This window comes from Sciurus carolinensis, chromosome 5, assembly GCF_902686445.1.
Source record: "Sciurus carolinensis chromosome 5, mSciCar1.2, whole genome shotgun sequence".
NCBI lineage: Eukaryota > Metazoa > Chordata > Mammalia > Rodentia > Sciuridae > Sciurus > Sciurus carolinensis.
The window spans coordinates 175,600,700-175,621,969 of NC_062217.1; the positions used below are offsets into that span (position 1 = coordinate 175,600,700).

At 64.0% G+C, this 21,270-nt stretch overlaps 1 protein-coding gene across 10 annotated transcripts; it reads left to right on the top strand.

Annotated features, from left to right (window-relative positions):
• The first annotated feature begins 1,852 nt into the window (after nt 1-1,852).
• Nucleotides 1,853-20,988, top strand: Pwwp2b (PWWP domain containing 2B). 10 transcript variants are annotated; one of them, XM_047554201.1, is made up of 5 exons: nt 2,113-2,132; nt 6,771-6,852; nt 7,703-7,794; nt 9,041-10,736; nt 20,194-20,988. In XM_047554201.1, the coding sequence occupies exons 3-4, from the start codon at nt 7,730-7,732 to the stop codon at nt 10,716-10,718; spliced, it is 1,743 nt and encodes a 580-aa protein (XP_047410157.1). In that variant the 5' UTR covers nt 2,113-2,132; nt 6,771-6,852; nt 7,703-7,729; the 3' UTR covers nt 10,719-10,736; nt 20,194-20,988. The 10 variants fall into 10 exon arrangements, with proteins under 10 accessions (XP_047410154.1, XP_047410160.1, XP_047410157.1 ...); XM_047554199.1 differs by lacking the exon at nt 2,113-2,132 and adding an exon at nt 2,809-2,944; XM_047554202.1 differs by lacking the exon at nt 2,113-2,132 and adding an exon at nt 5,306-5,324.
• Nucleotides 20,989-21,270: the final 282 nt, after the last annotated feature.

A 21,270-nucleotide genomic window follows, 5' to 3' on the forward strand; every position in this document is an offset into this window, starting at 1 on the left:
CTCAGAAAGAGGAGGCAGAGGCAGGTCCAAGCGTGGGGTCACCAGCCGCCTGGCCTGGCAACCCTGAGACAGTATGGTCACAGTCATGGAGGGGCCTTGGTGAGTCTCCTCACTCCTGGAGAAGACCACGGCTGACTGTGTAGTGCAGTCAGTGAGATCTGAGGACAGTACTAGGAGGTTCTCAACTGAGAGGTCAAGGGCAGGGCCATTTGAGCCAGGATCTGGAGAAGGGTGAGTCACCATGCAAGACAGAGGGCAGGCATGGGGCTGGTGGAGGGGGAGTGCTGTGGCACAGAGACGGGGACCCCAGGGGGAGGCAGCCTACAGCCCACTTTCCCTCTGCTTCCCAGAGAGAGGACACTGAAGTCAGCCCTTCTGTCATCACCAACCCTGCCACCCCTCCTGCCAACGCCTGGGCACCCACATTCAGTCCCAGTGAGAGCTCCAGTCTCCTGTCCCCTCTTCACCTCCACTCTGCCTCATCTGGGTGGGCCAGGCAAAGGGTTAGAATCTCCTAGGCTCTGCCCAGGTGGAGGTGGTGCCTGCTGGAGGCCTTAGGGAATTTAGGGACTCAAGTCTCTTGAAGGCAAAGCCTGGAGACTTAGGGAGGGGTCTGCTCTGGGAGGACACACCTGAAGCCTCTTTCTAGTCACAAGTAAGCAGTTCAAGAACAGCACAGCAGGCAATTGCACTAAGGGGGTATCCTGTCCCAGCACCAGCCTAAGAGAGCAGGGTTTTAGGAATGCTCTCAGCACTGACTATGCAGGCCCCGCCAGGGCAACTCAGGGTCACAAAGGAGGGCAGATGGGCTGAGGTGCCCAAGACACCTGGCTGGGGAGGCCAGACGTCATATGCATTTAAATCAGGGATTCTGGAAGTTCCCACAGCCTTCTAGAAACAAGAAGGGGGAACAAATAGGAGCAGGTGGGGGGGTCTGAGGCTGTGAAGGAGGTAGTGCACCCTCCAAGGCCAACATTTAAATGCAAAGCAAACTGTCTGCTGTCTTTCTAGATATTCTACCCAGTGGGGCACTGGGGGAGGTCTTCCAAGTTCACTTAAACAGGCACAGTACGAACTAGGTGGACAAGGCAGAGGAGGTGCAGGGGTGGAGCTTCTCACTGCTCCTCCCCTCAACCTGTGAGCTGCCAGCTGCATTCCTAGGGCCTGTGTTCCCATCTCATGGTGGGGCATCAGACTCCACCCACCTGGCCCCTCCCAGAGGCCAGCAAGTGCTCAGGTGTGTCCCTGGCCACACCCCAATGCTCTTCCTGCCACCTGGATTTACCAGTAGACACATCTTTAGAGGCATCTTCCCTGTCCACCTCTCCAACAGCCCAAACCCAGAATCTTGCATCCGCCAGCAGGGGCCCCTCTGAGAGGAAGCCTGCCTACTCCAGCACCCCTCTGCACTCTTGGATGGAGGCCCCTCCACAAGCAGCCCCTCCCCGGAGTTGGGGGTGGTGGTGCTGTGGTATGTGGTTCTGTCCCAAGTGCCCAGAAAAAGCTGTGCCCACCAGGCAACTTCTACAGAGGTAGAAGAGCTCAGTTTGCAGCCTCCAGCCGGCCCTACCCACCACCTGAGACAGAGCTGGGAGAGGTCTTTGCTGCCTGGCCTTTGGACTCCAAAGTCACCCTCACCCAGCACTGGAGGGGTGCGGGCAGCACTCAGACACCTCCGGGTAACCCTAGACCCTCCGGAGGAGAGCAGGCGCTCCTGAAGTGCCTGAGGCCCCGCAGGCTTCATTATTGTGCCTGCTCCCTGCGCCATGGCCGCCGGAGGGCGATGTCGAGTGGCGCCGCAGCGGCCCCAACTGTCCCCGATGATGCCCGGTGTGGCCACCCGATCCAGGTCCCAGCGGAGCAGGAACACCATTCCAGGGCTGAGGGTGGGGGACCAGCAGGCGAGTGGTCGGGACAGCTCGCTCCCCCACCCCGCGCCTCCGGTGCTGGCTTAGGTGCTACAAGTGTGGCTTAGGGTCCCGGACCGCTGGGGCCAGGGTCATTGCAACAGGCTGGGCTCTTGGGGAGCGGTTATGAGGACCGGAACCAGACGAGGACGCGCAAGTGCTGAAGGAAGCCAACCCAGTCCGGGATGGAGGGCCAGAGTCCCTCCGCCACTGCCTGTAGCACAGGTCGGCCCTCAGTCGGGCGGGCACCTCCGGTCGCCCAAGGAGGCACCGGAGTTCCCTGGGGTGGCCCTGTGCCCCCGCCTCCCCCACGCGGCCAGGGCAACACGAAGCCCTTGCCGGGTGCCTGCGATGCCCTCTCGGAGCCCCGCGTCTCCTCTGTCCGGCCCGACCGGCTTCCTGCGCGCCGCCAGGGACTTCCTCCCTTCAGTGCCCCGTGGGTGCGGGGCGCAGACCCGGAGTCAGGGGAACCCGGGAAACAGGGCGGCAGGGTCCCAGGGCAGGGCCGAGGAGGGGGCGGGCCCCAGGAATGGGACCCTGGGGAAGGTCTGCGGGCGCGGGCCCGCCAAGGGCCGGGCGAGTGTCCCGCCGCCCCTAGGCTGCCGGCTCCCGGGGCCTCCTGGACCAGGGGACGCCGCTGGCCAGCGTGGCGGGGAGACCAACGAGCCCCCTCCCCGCCCGGCGGGGCTCCGCAGTGCGCCCTCAGCCCCGCTCCGCGGGCTGGCGCGGGCCGCCGGACACACGCTGCGGGCGGCCGGCCCGCGCCCGGAGCCCAGCCCGCGGCCGCGCGCCCCGGCCCGGCTCGGCGGTGGCGGCCGGCCGAGCGAGCTTTGTGACGTCAGGCGGCGTCACGCGGGGCTGACCCGGCGGCGGCGGCGGCGGGCGGGGGCGGCCTCGGGACGCGGCGGGAGCATGGAGCCGCGGGCCGGCTGCCGGCTGCCCGTGCGGGTGGAGCAGGTCGTCAACGGCGCGCTGGTGGTCACCGTGAGCTGCGGCGAGCGCAGCTTCGCGGGGATCCTGCTGGACTGCACGAAAAAGTGAGCGGGGCGGGGGCGCGGGCCGGGACGCCGGGAGTCCCCGGGGACACTCTGTCGCCGGACGGGGCCAGGGACCGGCTGGGGCGGGGCGGCGCGGGCCGGCGCCCGCTTTCGGTTTCCGCCCGGCCTGGGCTCCGGGCGCGAGCCGGCTGCCGCTGGGGGCGGGGGGCAAAAGTGGCTGTCTCCCAAAGTCGCCGCGACTTTCGGGGCCGGAGACCGCGCGGCGGGGCGAGGGGGCTGCGGGCGCCAGGCCGGCCGCGCACGCGGAGCGGGCGAACTCCCAGGTCTGCGGTGATTAACGCACTTTTCTTTGTTCAGAGGCACTGTTGAATTTGGCTGTTTGCAGAATTGGGATCCCTTGGAGAGGGATCAGATGTGCGGTGGCCTCGCCCCGTCACTCGGGAGCCCTGGCTGTGCGTGGGTCCCAGGCTTGTAGGATCGGCGGGTGGGAGCAGTGTGGCTGCTGCGGGCTGTGGAAACCCGGCGGTGGGTCCAGGAGCCGCGCACAGGAGTAGAAGGTAGAAGTTATGGGGCCAGTGTCCCTGCCAGAGGGGCGTCCTGACTGGAAATGCACCTGTACACTGGCTGCAGGGACTCCTGAGCAGATGAGCCTCCTGAATACCCGTCACGTGGCGGTGAGCTGTCACAGCCAGATAAATGATTAGGCATTAATCATCTCCTCTCTTTCTGGGCTTTATTTTGGAATTGGGAGCAGTGGATGCCCCCTGATCTCAAAGGCCCAACTTTTTGCTTCCCCAAAGCCCAGATTTTTCCTGTTGTGCGAACAGAGCAGAGATCGTCCTTCTTTGACAGTGATCCTGCTGACATTATCTCTTCATTAGATGTGCCAGAAGCCATTTATGCACAAGTCACGTGACTTAACATATGGCCTCCCGTGTGACTGTTGCCCTGCTCTGTGTTGGCTACCACTGGGAGTGCCTGACGGAGGGAGCGACATCCAGGGGCCGCAGAACGGCCACCTGGGAGCTGGTGTGAGCCAGGGGTTCGGGTGTCTGTGATCCCCCCACCCATGGCTCCTCAGCCTCCTGGGCAGGCTGGGCTTGGTCCTGGGTCTGCCCACTGCGCTGGCCTTTCCTCCCTTGGGAGGGGCATTTGCAGCAGAGGTCCCCTACTATCTGGGGGTGAGGCAGGCCATCGCAGCCCAACTCTGCTGCATTGTCTGCAGAAGCAGTGGTCTCCCCTCCCTGAGGCCTGGGGCTGACTGGTTCCCAAATCCATACCCCGTCACAGAAAGAAGCAGACCTGCTGAGGCCAGGACCTGGGGACTGGCAGCGGTAGAAAGCACGGGCATCAGTGGCTCAGCCAGAGCCACCCCGAGCCGCAAGCTGGGTTTTGGTGGGTGCGGCTCTGCTCTGCCTACGCTTTTTCTGACTTTGCCGCCCCTGGATCCTTGTGGGGAACCCAAGGATAAACCTGGCTTTCCTGCCCCTCTGGCCCTCCAAGGCTTGGTCCTTAAACTACCCCTGCTTCTGCCCTCCCTGGCCTGCCTCTCGGTTTCCGTTTCCAGTTCTCTACCCACAATGTTATGAGTTGCAAAGCTAATGTTTACTGCCCTGCCTGTCGAGCAGGAACCAGATTGCAGCTTACAAGCTTGTCCAGGTGCTATGGGTGGCGGGGTGTTGTCCTCATGCTGCAGGGTCCAGGTACCTGCCCTCCCTGGGCACCAGTGTCTCCTCAGTGCTTGGAGACCCCACCATGGAGGCCCAGGTCCTGACCATGGGCCCTCACTGGCAGAAAAAAGCTGCTGGGTGCTCTGATGACCCATGTTCACCCACCCCAGAGGACCCTGAGGGTCTAGAGAAGCACAGTACCAGGCAGGCTCTGTCACAATTTCTGGGTGCTGATGGTGTTGGTAGCCCTCAGAGCAGCTTCTCTGGCTCAGATGCTTACCTGGTGTCCTGGGAGATCACTGCATGTCCCCCTTGCTGGAGTGAAATGGTCATGTGGGACAGGCCCTTTCACAGAGGCTCTTGGGTGGGAGGGCTGAGGCAGGGGCCAGCTGGGTGTCCTCTCCTGTGGTTCTCCCCCTATTTGCAGGGTTAGAGGAGCTTGGAGAGGCTGGGGCTCAGGTCTTGATAGTGTCCATCTGCATGCCGAATCTGCTGTTGGCCTACAGTGTGGCCTGAAACAAGCTCTCAGCTGCTCTGGGTTGGGTCTGTCCATGCATTCATGTATGTTCATTGAGCACCTACTGTGTGCAGGGACGGAGCCGAAGGCAAGCTTCTCCAGCAGCCCCCACTTCCTGGCAAATCTGAGGATCCCTTCCATAGCCCTGATGACTGAGTCCCGTCTGGAGAGGGGAGTGGGCCTTGTTGTAGGAGTGATTTGGGGCTGTACCTCTGGCTGAGATCCTCAGGTGGTGAGTCCCTGAGGGGTGACCTGAGGAGAGTGGACGTTCAGGGTGTGGGAAGGGCTGGTCTTGTGGACAATCAAACAAGAGCCACTCTCTGTGGCCTGGTGACCCAGGGCCTCCAGCCTTGATATGGAAACTCGTGTTTTTCAAACTCACCCAGCTGTGAGTCACCCACTGTGCATTACCACACAGACGTCTGGTCCCATCTGCTGGGAAGATCACGGTGCCATCCTCTGTGACTAGGACCCCAGCTATGGCCTGTCCCCCAGCAGAAGGTCACTGTGTCCTGGCCCATACCCCTCCCCGATCCAGGACAGAGGCTCAGCTGCCAGTGGATGCTCCTGGGATAGAGCCCAGGGGTGTGGAGGGACCCAGCATCAGGACTGGTGTGCAGGGGCCCTTCTGGCGTTCTAGTCTTGGTGGCTTCTCCCTGGGGTGCCATCTGAGCAAGTGGGTGAGGGGCATGGTGATGGAAGGGTCCGGAGGGCCTGGTCATGCTGGGGCAGCCCAGAAGGCTTGGAGAAGAGTCCAGAATGCTGGGGCCCCGCTTTCTCCCCAGGATCTGCGAGAGTCAGTGTCCACAGGGTGGGGCAGGTCCCCGTGTGCCCTGGGGAAGGAGACGCTCTGCTGTCCAGTTGTGGCTTGCCCTGCCTCCCGCAGCCGAGGGGCCCTGGGAGGCCTCTGAGCTCCAGCAGGTCCGCGCAGCCTGTCCTGCCTCCTGCAGGGCCTTCCTGCTCCTGTTGTGCTCTGGCCCTGCAGTTGGCTGTCTGGTCGGCAGGAAAGCAGAAAGATTGCGGGTGTTTTCGAGCCGCCCCCAGTGGGCATGCCAAGGCGGGGCCTTGGCGTTGGAGCCAGGCCATCCTGGGGCTGCAGCTCCTGGCAACGTGCTTGGTGACGGTGTCCGCAGGCTCCGCTCGGCTTTGCCACCCCACGTTTACCCACCCCTGCATGCAGCAGGCGGCAGGATGGCCTCCCCACAGAGGCTGGGGGCAAGTTCCAGGGCAGACAGTGGGGAGAGGAGCAGTGGCGGCCACTGAGGTGCCAGCGGCCTGAGGGCCGGGGAGCGGGAGAGAGGCGGCTGCAGGCTGGGGCAGGCTGGGTTCTGGCAGGCAGCCAAGCTGTCCTCTTCCTGCCCGTGGGCTGGCCTCCGCCTGGGCTGCTGTGGGTGGACCGCTGGGCCCAGACCCTCTAGTTAGTCCCTAGGGACATGACTCGGCCATGGGGGTCCTGCCGAGGACCTTGGACCAGGCCATGATTCCCTGGGCCTGTGTCCTTACAGGACACTCTGCAGAGGGACCTTGGTGACCCTAGGGAGCTCTGGGTCTCTGAGCCATTTCTTGCTTTGAGGTCTCCCCTTCCCCCACCTTGAGTCTCCTGAGCTCTTTACCCCTGCCTCAGTTTCCCCATCATCCTCAAAACAGGCTTTTCCCTCCCTGACTCCAACTTCCCAAGGTCACTGTCTTCAGAGTTGCTTCTGGGTTCCGGCAGTTTCTGCATGGAGGCTTTGGCTGGCCCTGCCTGGGCTCCCACCCTGGTGAGTCACCACGGTCCCCAGGGCCCCTCCCCAGGTTGCCTGCTTTCCACCCCAGCATAGGGTCCCCCACGGTGACCTCCACCTAGGGGCCCTGTGAGTCGCGCGTGAGCCGTGGCAGTCTTGATCTGGCTGCAGGGTGGCCCACTTCTCCTACCCTCCAGGGCCTGCAGTATCACCTGAGTGCTGCCAGGCCAGGGAGCCTCTGTCCCTGGGCTGGACTGGCGCCAGCCATGGCTGGGCCTTGTGGGGAGCCAGGGCTGCAGTGCTTGCTTCTGGGCCTAGGAGTCGCTGGGTTCTCCCCAGACAGCACCTTGTGCCAAGGCTGTCTGTGCTTTGGAGGCAGTGGGCCCAGGTCACAGGACCACTCAGCTGGGACAGGGTCTCTGGTCCTACTCGACCTCATACTCCCATCTGTGAACTGGGAATGGAGATGCTGGGCAACCATGGGGCTGCTGAAGCATCAAGGGAGCTGAAGTCCCCGTAGGGCCACTGCTGTGAGCTCTGCTGGGCCCCAGGTCTGCTCCAGCCTGGGGTGAGCCATTCCCACTGTTCAGCGGCCAGGCAGGGGTGGGTGTGGCCCTGGCAAGGCGGCAGTTCCAGGAAGGAAGTGTGGCTGCCTGCTGTGCCCGGGCACTGCTGCTTCTGCAGGGCCGGCCTCTCTGGTCCTGGGCTGCTGCTGTCGGTGGTGTGATCTGGGGTCATCAAGAGAGTGGTGTGAAGCTTGGGCTGCTTCCCAGGCTGACCTACCTGGGAAAGGACCAGCCCCTGGCCTGTGTCTGGTAGCGGGGCTGTGGCTGGGTTGGGGCCTGAGTCTCCGGCCAAGAGCTGTGTGTCCATCCTAAACATACAGATGCCACCTGAGGGGACAGTGCTGTGAATGGGCAGACTCCCAGATCATGTGAGCTGGGGGACCCCCTGCCCCAGCTGCTGTGCAGATAGCAGGTGAGGAGGCTCAGAACATATTGGGGACCCACCCGGGGGGACGACAGAGCCCACCACAGAAAGCTGAGTTGGGCCTTGGGGAGTGAGTGGCCAAGGGCTGCCCAGCGCTCTGGTTCTGTGTCCCTGGGCCTAGCCCACAGGAAGGGCTCTCCAGGCCTCAGAAGGCTGGCCTGGGGCATAGGCTGAGTTTTGGGGACCTGTGGGGAGGTGGAGCCCAAGGAGGCTGGGGACAGAGGGAGCAGATGGGGAGGAGGACGCCAGAGGGAACCTCCACTCTACAGCCTGGATGGCCATGAAAGCTGGCAGGAACTGGGCTTTGGTGGAGGCCCTGAGAAGGACCCTCCAGCCCAGGTCCCTGGCCTGCAGCCTGCCTCCCTAGCAGCAGTTGCAGGTACCCTGTTGGCCTGGCACGTTCAACCCTGTGTGCTCAGGGTGCCACACTCCCCACCTCCAGGGAGGGGTCCGCCCAGCCCCCAGGGCTCGCTGCCATCCAGTCCTCCCGGGCTGCCCGGACCTCTCCAGCTAGGCTCCCGTTCATCACTTCTGCTCCTTGGAGCTGGGGATTCCCGCACCCCTTTCTCTAACACCCCCTCCTTTGCGGCCCTCTAGTGAGTCCTGGGGGAGGGCTGGGGGCAGCAGGTTGGTAGCTAGGTCCTTCCAAGTTGTGAGGCTGGTGACACAGCTCTGCGGGTCACTGAAGCAGCTGGAGCCAACCGTGGGACTCTGGGCTCTAAGAGGGCTGTGGTCTGGTGGCTGCCTCTGTCTCCTCTGGGGCTGCTGCCCTGAACCTGACCACATGCCGCTGCCACCCACATCAGGCACACATCAGATGCTTCGGGGACAAGCCCAGGGGCCTGGAGGCTGCCTGGGGGTCCCTAGCCCTCTGGAATGCTTCCCCTGGAGAGGAGGGAAGGGAACCAGTGGGCAAGGCCTGGGCCTCGGGCCAGGCCGGCCACAGCTCTGCATGCAGACCCCACTCCGAAGCTCCCTGGCAGCGCTCAGTGGTGAGCGTTCCTTCCCCTGTGGCCACGGCCTGAGGTTCAGACATCGATCAGAGAAGCAGGCTGCAGGCCACGTGCTTCGGGCTTGACGTGTCTGTGTCCACTTGCTCACCCAGAAGGGCCCTTCACGGGGGCCTGCTTGTCGTCGACAGTCCAGGGACTTGGCACGCGACAGGGTCCCAGCAGCAAGGCAGGCTGCTGCTGGAGCCCTCACCTGCTCACTCTCTCTCTGTCTCCCCTGCCAGGTCCGGCCTCTTTGGGCTGCCCCCGCTGGCTCCACTCTGCCTGGCTGACAGTGCCCCTGCCCTCAGCTGCCATGGCCGGGCCCCCGAGGAGAGGGACGGAGAGGTGACGCCGCTGGGCTGGGGCTCCCCACCTCCTCCCTGCAGGGACCAGCCCCCTGAGGACCAGCCCCCCAGGACATCCGGCCCTGAGCCGCCCCCGCCCCTCGTGCCGCCGCTGCCCGCCGGGAGCCTGCCCCCCTACCCACCCTACTTTGAAGGCGCCCCCTTCCCCCACCCGCTCTGGCTCAGGAACACCTACCAGCAGTGGGTGCCACAGCCTCCGCCCAGGACCATCAAGCGGACCCGGCGGCGTCTGTCCCGTAACCGCGACCCGGGCCGGCTCATCCTGAGCACCATCCGCCTGCGGCCTCGCCAGGTGCTCTGCGAGAAGTGCAAGAGCACCGTGAGTCCCCAGGAGGCCAGCCCTGGACCCCCTGCTGCCCCCAGGGCCCGCCGCAGGCTGGGCAGCGGCCCAGACAGGGAGCACCCCAAGCCCGAGGAGCCGGAGGATGGCGACCCCGCGGCTGTGGCCACCGCGAGGAGGAGCAAGAGGGAGCGGCGGGAGGAGGAGAGGACGCCAGGGGAGCAGGTCCCACGCAGCCCCGTCATCAAGATCTCCTACAGCACCCCGCAGGGCAAGGGCGAGGTGGTCAAGATCCCCTCCCGCGTGCACGGCTCCCTGGAGCCCTTCTGCCCACCGCAGGCCCCGCAGGACGGCAGCCAGGACCCTGCAGCACCGCGGGACGAGCCCAGGGGCGGCGGGGACCGGCCGCTGGGGGGGCCCTCGGCCGCCATTCCCAAGCTAAAGCTGACGCGGCCCGTGCCTGCTGGCTTGGACCTGCCACCCCCCAAGATCCGCCTGAAGCCCCACCGCGCAGGGGACGGCGAGAGTGAGCCCCTGTACAGGGCCGAGCTGGTGGGGGAGCTGAACGGCTGCCAGCCGGGGCCCCGGGCCAGCCCCGCCGCCCTCCCTGCAGACGGCTCTGCCCAGGGGCTGGGGGACTTGTCTTCCGGAAGTTCCGGCGAGGACGACGACTTCAAGAGGGGTCCTCAAGGAAAACAGGGGCGCGCGGGCCTGGCTCTCCTCGTCAGCTGCCCCGAGGGCAGGGCAGACTGCCCCAGCGAGTCTGCGTGCAGCAGTGACAGCCTGGACGAGTCCAAGTCCTCCAGCTCCGAGGCCACGTCTGCGGACACGGGGGACCTCTCGTCCGGGGATGGAGCGGCTGGGCCTGCCTGCTCCAGGGACGCTCGCCAGACAGTCCCACCCCTCACCGTCAGGCTGCACACCCAGAGCGTCTCCAAGTGCGTCACCGAAGACGGAAGGACAGTGGCCGTGGGGGACGTCGTGTGGGGTAAGGTTCATGGTTTTCCTTGGTGGCCAGCGCGTGTTCTTGACATCAGCCTTGGCCAGAAGGAGGACGGAGAGCCCTCTTGGCAAGAAGCGAAAGTCTCATGGTTTGGGTCTCCGACTACGTCGTTCTTGTCTATTTCAAAGCTCTCCCCTTTCTCTGAATTTTTCAAACTGAGATTTAACCGTAAGAAGAAGGGGATGTATCGGAAAGCTATAACCGAGGCTGCGAATGCCGCGAGACACGTGGCCCCAGAGATCAGGGAGCTCTTGACCCAGTTTGAGACGTAACTCTGGCCCCCTGACCAGGTGAGTTTGGCTGCTGACGGTTGTCCCGAGCTCATGCTCATCTGCGTCGAGGCCCAGGGCTGAGGGCAGGCAGGTGTGCCCCAGCCGTGCTGCCAGCCCGGGAGTGGTTGTCCTTGCTGGTGCTTCTCCCCGAGCTCGGAGGTCTCTGGAGAGGTGTGTTAGCCAGTCGTGTGGCTGCTGCTTCGGGGCAAGGTTGCGTTCTGCAGCAGTTTTCCAAAGGAGCCCCAAGAAGGGGTCCCTACGCCTCTGCTGGACTTTGGAGGAAGGGATGGGTCTGGACTGGCCCAGGGCGAGCGCTCTGCACGCCTTCCCAAGGCCTGGAGCAGGGCTGGTTGCACCTGCTGCCCTGCTGTACTTCCCTGGCATCGTGGCTGGCAGGAGGACGGGGCGAGGTGCGCTTCCTGCCTCGTCCCTGAGTCGTGGTTTAGGTCTCTGTCTACTTCCTTCTTGTCTGTTGGTGGTCCTTGGCTGGGTCACCTGCCTGGCCACGCGCTCCCCGTCCTGGGAGATTCTCTGCCTGCTCCTGGGGTCGGGGTCTCACACTCCCTGCCTAACTCCAGGACAGCTTTCCCAAATGGAGCCTCTGCCACTAGGGTCCTCGCAATGCATGAGGCCAGGGGCATCACCCTGTAGGGGGCATCGCCCCATGGAGTTGGGGGAGTCGGGTGGCAAGTCTAGCCCCACATAGGGCATCTGGAAAGGCACAGAGGGCTGTGGCCTGCCCTGCACTTGTTGCTGGGCATGTTCATGCCCGACTGGTGACCGGTGCCAGACTGCCCGCCACCCCTGCTGGCACCCTCTGTGCTTGTCTTCCCGACTGGGGCCAAGACACGGAGACTCGGCCAGGGGCCTGCAACAGGACGAGAGCCATCCATTGCAGCCCCCAGCTGGGCCTCTGCCCTGTCTTGGTGATCTTCAGTGACCAACCTGCCTGGTCCACCTGCTGGCACCACCCACCTAGCATCCTGGCTTCCTGGGTGGCCATCCTTCCAGCCTTAGCAGCACTGCCTGATGGCCTGGGAAGGGGGCGGGTCGGTGGCTTCGAGTCCTGTCACTCCTCTGCCTTGTGCACTGTCCTAAGACAGTGATGAGGTGGTGAGGGCCCGTCATCAAGCTAATTCCCAGGCTGCCTGGCTGTTCAGGCTCTGCCCTGGCCTGTCCTCTCCACCTGGTCAGTGGGTGCCTCTGCCTCCTTCCCCGGAGTCCAGGCACAAACCTCTTTCCCAACCGGGCTCATTTCCCGTCAGTGCTGGGCCAGGTGGGTGTGTGGGAGCCAGGCAGGTACACAGACCTGTGGGTGTGGGTGGTAGCCTCTGCACGCCTGCGCCCGTCCTGGGCCACGGCCCCCCATGGGGAGGGGTGAGAGGAAGGCCGATGGCACTTCCCCCGGGTCTCCCTGCTGAGGTCTGGCCTAGTGGGACCCCTGGCTGCAGCACCTGGTCTGCCTCGCCCTCTGCTCTGTCCTAGCCCCTGGCTCCACCGCTGGTCTTTGCTCTGACCGAGTCTGGGGGCAGTGCGGATGCTCCCGGCTCCTCTCAAACATGCCCCTTCTGTGTGCCATAAGCCTGGCTCCGGGAGGAGCGTGGAGACCAGCTCAGCCCTCACAACACGATCTCCAGTCCCCGTCACAGTGGCCGTGGGGACTCAGTTACAGGGGACACAACCCCCTGTAGGTTCACCAGAATGGACTGGTGGGCTCTGGGAAGCTCAGCAAGGCAGAGGCTGTAGGTCAGAGAATCCAGCCATGTAGGTTCAGGGCTGGCTGTGTTTATCCGGAAGCAAAGGAAAAATCTCGCCCGACCGGTTTGCCTGCGCAGAGGCTGCTTCTAGGGCCGTGCTTGGGCCAGAGGCTCTGACCTTGAGTGTGGAAGTGCTCAGTGTGTCTGCCTAATCTGCATTCTGCTCTTGTTCGCTAAGGCTCAGGTTGGGAGCAAGGTTTCTGCACCCGGGCCATTCATGTGCCCAGCCCTGCCCAGAGCTCCTGGCTGCAGCCTGAGGCCTCCTGCTTACAGTGGGTCGTGGTCTCCTGGTGGACGCTGTGGTCTCCTGGTGGACGCTTGCGTGGAAGTGTCAGCAGCACTGTGGGGGCAGCCCTCGTCCTGCTCTGGAGGGAAGCTTGGGGGTCCCCCCTGCGGGAAGGTGCAGTGGGGACCTGGGGCTGGAGCCAGGACAGGCAGGCCTGGTGGGAAGGCCCCCTGCAGCCGTCTGGCGATGGCTGTGCCGGGGGTGGCACAGACACGTGCCAGGAGCAGTGACAGCAGATGAGCAAGATCCGCACCCTCCCAGGGCAGAGAGCTCAGCACCGTCCCTGAGACCCTCGCCAGACTGGCGTGGGGGCGCCCTTGGGTCCTCAGGGGGACGCTGCCAGGATGTGTGGCACTGGAGTGGTGGACTGGCCCTGCTCCTGTGAGCCCTGGCCCAGGCGCGTCCTGGGATGACAGCAGCTCCTGGCCCGCGGCTGAAGGAGCCATGCCGTGTGCAGTGCTGCAGCCTCTGGGTGACCGTGGCTGGGCCGGGCTGAGTGACGCACTGGCAGCCTCCTCTGTCTTGGCACAGGGATGAGGGGCTGGAGGCCAGCTCTCAGGGGGTCCCTGTGCCTGGGAGCAGGGTGCACACCCCTGTGGATGGACAGGCACCCTGTCCCTGCCCGTGGTGCTGCGTGGGGCCCTAGAGGAGCTGGCTGGCCGGCTTTGTCCTAGCAACAGGACAAAGGGACCCAGAGACCTTGCGCAAGGCCTGTCTACACCGCATCTCCTGGACCAGCTGGCCTGGAGGGGTTGTTCGGGGTGCTCGAGGCCATGGCACTGGTGCTCGCCAGCCTTTGGTCCTGTCCACCTGCCCCACCTAATCTGTCCACACCCCTGAGGGCAAACAACGCCGGTGAGGCCTAGAGGGCGGGCAGAGTCATGGAGGTCCTCACCCTGAGGGTATGTCTGGGGTCACGACCGGGGTCACAGTCACACAGGGGTCACAGAGAAGGAAGGCAGGAAGCCCTGGGGCAGAGCAGCAGTGGGAACTTTGGCCTGGACTGGGATCTGGGAAGGCTTCCGAGAGGAGGCAACAGAAGCCCAGATCCTGAATGGAGAGCCAATCAGGAGCCCACAGGATGCGGGTGGTGTGGAAGGCAGAAGGAGCACTTTCCAAGGGCTGGCCCCGCTCCAGGGGCCTTGGGCCTGCTGGGCCCAGACGCAGGCTCTGCCTGGGGGTCTGCGTGTGGCCAGTGAGCAGCTCCTGTTTGTGGACAGGCCCTGCTTTGAGCAGGTGTGAGGCTGGTGCCAGGGCCTGGTGACGTGCACCCAGTGTGCCCTGTCTGCTGTGGGAACTGGGGGTGCCACCTCTTGCCCACGATGGCGGTCTGAACTGGGGGTGGCTGCAGTGCTCTGGCGAGGAGGTGCCCCAGGGTCTAGCAGGAGCACCTCAGGGTGGAAAGCTCGGCACCCAGGGCTGGGGCGAGGGGTGGACCCACATCTGGGGCGACGGACCAGGTCAGACCTGTAGGGCGGTGGGGGGCTGCTTGAGGGCGGGCCTTGGAGCAAGAGAGGTGGGGAGGCAACAGGATGGCGAGCGGCAGTTCGCGGGCAGGACGAGGGTCTGGCAGAGAGTGGGCAGTGCTGGCCAGTGTGGGGAGAGGTGGCCTGCCAGGACCGCAGGGTCAACTTTGCAGCTGACCCTGATTGAATGGGAACCTCGCCCGTGGCCCTGCGAGGGTCAGGGTGCCAGGTGAGCAGTCACCCCGGGCAAGCCCGGGGGAAGTCTTCCCGAGGATGGGCCAGACACACCCCTGCCCATGTGCTCTGGGAGCTGCAGGGGCCAATGGAGACCCTTCCATGACACTCTGGAGCCCAGACCCCTCCTGAGGCAGAGCCACAGAGTGGGCAGGTGGTCAGGTCCTGCACGAGGCTGTGGCTGCGTCTGGGGGTGGGCTGGGAGCCACAGCTCCTCCCTGGAGGGGGCAGAGGGCCGTCCCAGGCCCGAGAGAGGCCCCCTGTCTGTGGTAGGCGCTTCCCGGCTGGGGCAGAACACCCTTGTGCACTCTGACCACAGGGGTCCGGCTCCATGCTCCACCGAGCTGCCAGCTTGTCCGCGGGCCTCTGGGCAGCCTGCTGCTTGGTGTGAACTTCCTGTGGCCACAGTAGCAAACGACCACAGAAGGGGGCCAGGGGCATTCATTCCCACAGCCCTGCAGTCAGAAGCCTGACACCAAGCTGTGGGCAGGGCCGTGCAGCCTCTGAAGACTCTGGGGAGGGTCCTTCCTGCCTTCCCAGCACCTGGGGGCTCCAGCTCTGGCCAGCAACCACTCACCCCTCTCTGCTCCACATCGTTGGCTCTTCCTCCTCCAGGTAGTGCCCGGTCTGGGGCCAGGACCTGCTCTGGACCCCCTTCCCCTCGTTCCTCCTCTCCATGGTCCAGTTCCCCATGTGTGTATCTGTGGGTGCAGGAGGTCCACTCCAGCCTCTGGCAGGGGGCACAACCCAGCCTCGGCCAGGCCTGCCCGGGGCCGTCAGGTGCTGGCCCTGCTCGGGCAGGGTGGAGCTCGTGGGCCGGAGGGTCTGAGGGGTTTGTGCAGAAGGCAGAAAGCCTTTGTCCCAGAGGGCCTGCGGGGGCTGGGAAGGCTCTGCCGGCCCCAGGCCTGGGAGCACCCCACCCGCCTCCCCCACAAGGTTGGTTCCCCAGGGATATTGTGAGGATATAGATCCGCAGCCAGTGCGTATGGCAGGTGCGGATCCACAGTGGGAGCCTGGCGCCCCTGACTCGCCCTGCTGGTGTGTGAACAGCACCCTTCAGCTGGGCCCAGCCAGCCAGCTCCTCCTCCAGGCTCTAAATAAAATGTCCTCCTTCTCCTGAAGACGGCTGTCCGCCGACTTCCACGTTGCTTTTAGGGAATCCAGGTCCTCCACGAAGGTTGTAATTATTTTGTTCCAGAAGGAAACTAAGGCCTGTAATTCTGAGCCTGCTGCGGGGGCTCCATCCATCCCACCCCAGCTCCCCGCAGCTGCCCCTGCCACCTCCCCTGGCTATCCGGTGGGCCCCTGTGGGCAGGTGGGGCAGGCAGTTCTGGGGTGCTCTTCCAGGAGCTGGGTTTCTGGGGTGCAGTGGTCTTGGCGTGCCCCCTGCCTGTCTACACCCTTGGGCCCAAGGGCAGCCCCTCTCTCAGTGAGATGTCTGAATGCCAGGTGCTTCTTGGGTCCCCCACAAGCATGTAAATCTGCACGTGTAGAAGTTGGTATGTGCACACCCAACATTATTTCAAAAAAGAACGTCTGTGGTGTGTGGCATCATACTGTGTTATAACCCCCCAGGAGGGGACCCTGCACAGCGCCAGCAGGTTGTGAGCGCCGCCGCGCGGTTCTGGCAGGCCCTTCCTGTGTCACTTGGCTCCCCATGTGGAGACTCTTGCCCTCTCACTGCCTCGCGTTTGTCGACTCGGGTTTCCATGTGTAAGATTCCTGGGTTCTGGAGATCCAGTCTCTTGTGCTTCTCTGAGCAGGCCCATGGCCCCCCACTGCCTCCCTCCTGGCCCCGGGTCCACCCAGCCCCTCCCGTGGCTCCGCGCCCTGGTTTGTCCCTCGGGTCTCAGCAGAGCAGGTTCACAGGTGCCCTGGCCTGGGGGCCTGAGCAGCAGCTCACAGCCGGTCCCCGAGTCCCCGACCCCCATGTGGATACTGCCTCCTGCCTCCTCTCCCGTGAGTCTCATAAGGGCAGGGATGCTCTCTGGGCAGGATGCTGCTGGCCTCTGGTGCCCAGACACTGGTGTGCAGGGAGGGGGTGGGTCCCAGGATCTGCCTGGCGGCATCAGGGCTTCTCTTGCCAGGAGAGGGAAGGTGTCTCTGAAGGCCACTGTTGTGGGTTGGCGAGGTCCTGGTCATCTCCTCTCCAGGCCTGTCCTGCACTTTCCTAATGAGGACCACGGCTGGAGGACGTCTGACATTTCCAGATCTGCGCTGCTGTTGGTGGAGAGGGATGCAGCGGTTCTGGGTGGGTCTGCAGTGGAGCATGGCTGCCTCGACTTGGCCCTCTTAAACCCTGGAGTCCGACTTGGCCCTCTTAAACCCTGGAGTCCCAGGTAGAAGGGCAGAGGAGGCTGTTTCCAGGTATGGCTGTCCTCCACCCAGAGCCCACAGAGAGCCTGCAGAGGCCCTCTTGGTCAGACCTTGCCAGCAGCCCTGGCCATTCACAGAAGTTTGCAAGGGGCACCCTGCCCAGGGTGACTGACTGTCCTCAGATGCTCTCCAGCCTGGGTGTTAGCCTGGGCCTCAGCACCCGCCTCACAGATCAACCACTGAATGACTTGGGAGGGGTCTGCAGACCCCTGGGCCTCACCCTCACCTGTGAGGGATGTGCTGGTACCCGGGGGACACTGCTGGTTGGTGACCAAGGAGGACACATTGAGGAGGTGGTATGGCCTCAGGGAGGCTGATGGGCCTGACTGCTAAGCCTGGCTGCAGGCTGGGGGGGCATGGTGGTGACCAGGGCTGACCCAGGAGCAGGGGTACTTGTGCCCATCAGCCCCTGCAGCACCAAAGAGCAGGCAAGCATGGTGCAGGTGCCATGGCCAGGAATGCCAGCACGCTGGTCACACCTGCCAGTGGTGTGGGCAGCAGCTCAGTCCAGGGGTGTGAGCATCGCCGTGAGAGAACAGATCTGTGGTGGGGTGCTGTGACCTGACCTCTCCAGGGCACAGCAATGCTGGACGGTTCTGCAGGGGAACTGAGTCAGGGCCTCAGCTGGGTGAGTGTGGGACCTTGCTCACCTGGGCCCTCCCGCCAAGTCTGTGCTCTGGTTTGGACACAGCTTGTCCTCCCTGTGGGGAGTGAGGTCAGCGTTGGGAGGTGGGGGTCGGGCCTGGACCGAGGCGAATGGGCAATGTAACCATCTGACCCCAGGCCCCCTCCGGCACCTCTCCCAGATGCTCAGTCTTCTGTCCACGTGATGCTGTGAGTCAGGCCTGCACAAGCCAAGTCTCGGCCTCATGGGGTCCCTCCTCAGGCTCAGTCGGGCTCCAGAAGAAGGGGCTCCCCGTAGACGTGTCCCAGACCAAGTGGCCCATCCTGGCCTGCCCAGCTTTCCCGAGGCTCCCTGTTCCCCATCACTGTCCTCAGGCCACTCCTATCCACTCTGTGAGACTGGATGCCAGGGCTGGTGCCTCGCCACTTCCTGGGCGCACCTGGGTGAGCTCCCTCCCTTTGTAAGAGAGGCTCTGTGCCCCGCCCTTGCTCAGCACTGGGGAGGGGTCATGCAGATCACACAGGCAGCCTGGCTGGGGCCAGCTGTCCACCCTGTCTTGGGCCCCTGCAAAAGGCAGGTGCTGGCATTGGATGCTGGGTGGTGGGCTCAGTCTCGCAGCAGTGGGCAGGGTCTCTAGACAGGCCAAGGCCTCTACAGTTCCACTGTCTGCAAGAGTGCAGGGTGACTGGGAAACCAGGCTGCTGACCGACTCACCCGTCCTTCCCTGGAGCCGAGTGTTTGCCCAACCCCAGCTCCTGCAAGGGAGCGAGGTGGGCAGGGGCACACCCTGCCAAGCCCCTGTGACTCGCAGAGGTGGCCCCCTGTGTCCCGGAGGTTGCTGGCAAAGGGCTCTGCCCGCCTCACACCTGGTAGCACTGCCCATCAAGGTAGTCTGCTCTTGGGTTGCTGAGTCCCTCGGCAGGGCTGTGTTTGGTGGGAATCAGCCCCTGCAGTCTCCATGCCTGGGAATGGTGTGTGTGAGGCCTGCAAGCATCGCTCGCCAGAGTGCCCGGCCCACTTTACCAAGGCTGGGCAGGATTGCTCTGGGTAAGGGTGTTCACCGCTGAGCTCCCAGCAGCAAGAGGCAGCAGCAGGAAATGGGGCCTGTCCTGCACACCTCAAAGCCAGGCTGCCTGGTGGGCAGGGCACCTCCTATCCCAAGACACTGAGGAGTGTCACCTAGCAGGGGTCTAACCTGACTATGCTGTGGGTTCTGCTGTGGCCCTGCCTGGTGGCCTCTTCAGGTGCAGTCTGGTCTTTTGTGGACCTGGGCAGGTGCACTTGCAGCCTCCTGGGACTATTGGACATGGAGGTTGCTGTGCTGCCTTGAATGTTCCCATGGTCTTCCTCACCTCTCTGCCTGTCCAGTGGCCAATGTGGCCTCATGTGGGAAGGTCTGTGGAGGCCAGGTGCCCCACTGGGGCCAGGCCTCTCTTTAGCAGAGGGTCCTTTTGGGTGTCAGCCCGCCTCTCATGGCCTGTCTCCCCGGAGGGGGAGATGGGGGTTCCCAACAGCTGACCAGCCCCACTGAGCAGCTGAGTGGAGAGGAGACTGAACGTCCCCGCTGTGGGGTGCTCGTCAGACTCCTGGAAGGCCCATGGCCTCCAGCTCCTCTCCAGACTCCCGCGGAAAAGCAGTGGTCCTGAGCTCACTTGCAGAGAGCTCCTGGATGCACGTCTAGTGATGTTCCGTGGGACGTGCTAGTTGTGGCCTCCTCCTTAGAGTCCACTATGAAAGGAAGTGGGCTGGGCTCCGAGGACGCCTTCTCCGGGTTCCCGCGTGGTGGCTCCTGACTCTTGACCTGTCAGCCTACTTGTAGTTGGTGACTTCTTCCTGTAGCGGAGGAGGAGTTCGCCTTCTGTCCCCAGCTCCCAGCCGCATGCATGCACTGCGGCTGAACAGGGACAACTGTGCTCGCCCTGCCCGGAGCAGTGGACGCGCTTGACCCCAGGCCCTCTGCTCTCAGGCTGGTCCTGTCCTGGCCTTCGATCTCATGGGCACCGTGGTCCTGCCCCTCCTTTGTCCCCAGCTCTTGGCCCCTTCGCCCACGAGGGGCTTGTTTCCATGTGACATTGCCGTGTGGCACACTTCCCTCCAGTGTCTCCACACAGCGCCCATGGTTAGGCCTCACAACTCTCTGTGCCCACTGGCCCGCAGTGTTGGCCAGGCTGGGACAACCAAGGAGGACAGGACAGTGGGGGCTGCCTCCCACACATGCTCTCTCCTACCCTGGGACCCCCTGTGCCAGAGGGATGTGTCCTGGTGGAGGGGGACCCTGAGACACCCCCAGGCTCAGCTACTGAAGGAACATGTCCCTTCAAGGGCCACCAGTGCACATGAGGGCCCCCAAGAGGGTCACAAAGGTTTTCCCTGCACAGTGAGCCTGTGGCCAGAAGGATCCAGAACAGCGGGCTGTCCCTCACACCCGAGTGACTTGCCCTACTGCTGGACTTGGGCTGGCCCCATGGTCCAGGCTCTCCAGCCTTTGAAGACCCTCCCCTTTCCTCACGCATGGCCAGGCCATGGGCACCCAAGGGCGGGGCAGGTGGGACTCGTGGTCGTGGAAGGGCTAGTGGGAGCTGGGGACCTCTGGGGGTCCCTGGAGAGTTGCAGAGCCCAAGGTGGCTGGCTCGGAAGATCTGCGGCCGGCTCTGGCCTGGCGCTGGGCCCCGAGGGGCCTGCCTTGCAGCCCTCGCCTCCACGTAACCTGTGCCCTTTCTGCTTCCCCGAGGTCGGCGACGGTGAGGGCACGGCTGTTATCCTGGAGCTCCTGACTGCCGTCCGAGGGACCCCATGTGCCTTCTGGCCGGCTGTGTGTGGAAGCACTCTGGGCACAGTGGTCAGCTGGTGCAAAGCCCCCAGAGCAGCAGGTGTGTCCAGGGAGGGGACAGGCCAAGGGCACAGCGGCTCCTCTCAGCTGAATGTGTCCAAGCCCATGGCTCAGGCCACGGCGTTCCCGGCGGGAAGTAACCAGGAACTCAGTGACATGCTTGCTGCTTTCTGTGTTGGGTGCAGGCAGCCGCCAGGCTCAGGCATCGCCACACAGGAGCAGGGCCTGCCTCCCTGGCCAGTCCAGCCACTGGCGTGGGCAGCCATGCCCAGCCACGGAGTGCCCTCCAGGCATGTCTGTCCTGGCTGCTCAGCTTGGGCTGCCCCGAAGGCTGGAGGAAAACCAAACTGCACGTGTGGGTGTCCTTCCCCAGCCCTTGGGTGCAGAATTGTAGGGCACCCGAGAGCCGGGGACCTGCCCAGTCTCCCCCACGTCCTCCCAGAGCATGGGGCCACCTGCAAGGCCACCCTGTCCTGGAGATGCTGCTTCCAGCTGCCAGCGCGGTGAGGAGGAGGTGAGGGGCAGGCCTCGCAAAGGCGCTGCCGTTGAGAGGAGAGCATTCCCTCCCCGTCACTTTAAAGACCAAAAGGAAAAAGAAAGAAAAGGAAAAGAGAAAACCCGTCTTCTGCTCTTTCTTTGTTTAAATGTAAAAAGAATAAAGTCTGTGTCGAGGTTCTGCCTGAGCCCGAGGTTGCCCCGTGTGCCGTGGGAGCCCTGGTGTGAGGAGGGGCTGTGCTGCTTCTCTGTCCCCTGGCAGGACTCTGCCACCTGTCATGAGGGCCGGCTGCGGCTGCGCTACAGGTGGGCCGCAGGTCCAGCCTGTTCCTGATTGACTCCTGAGTCCTGGGCAGAGGCGGCAGCCCTGCACAAGGGCAGTTCAGCAGGATTTCTGCTGGTGGAGCCTCTCCCCGCCTCTCCTGGTTTCTTGATTGGCTCCTGTCACGGATGATGGGCAGCCCCAGCCCTGCCCGTCCCTGG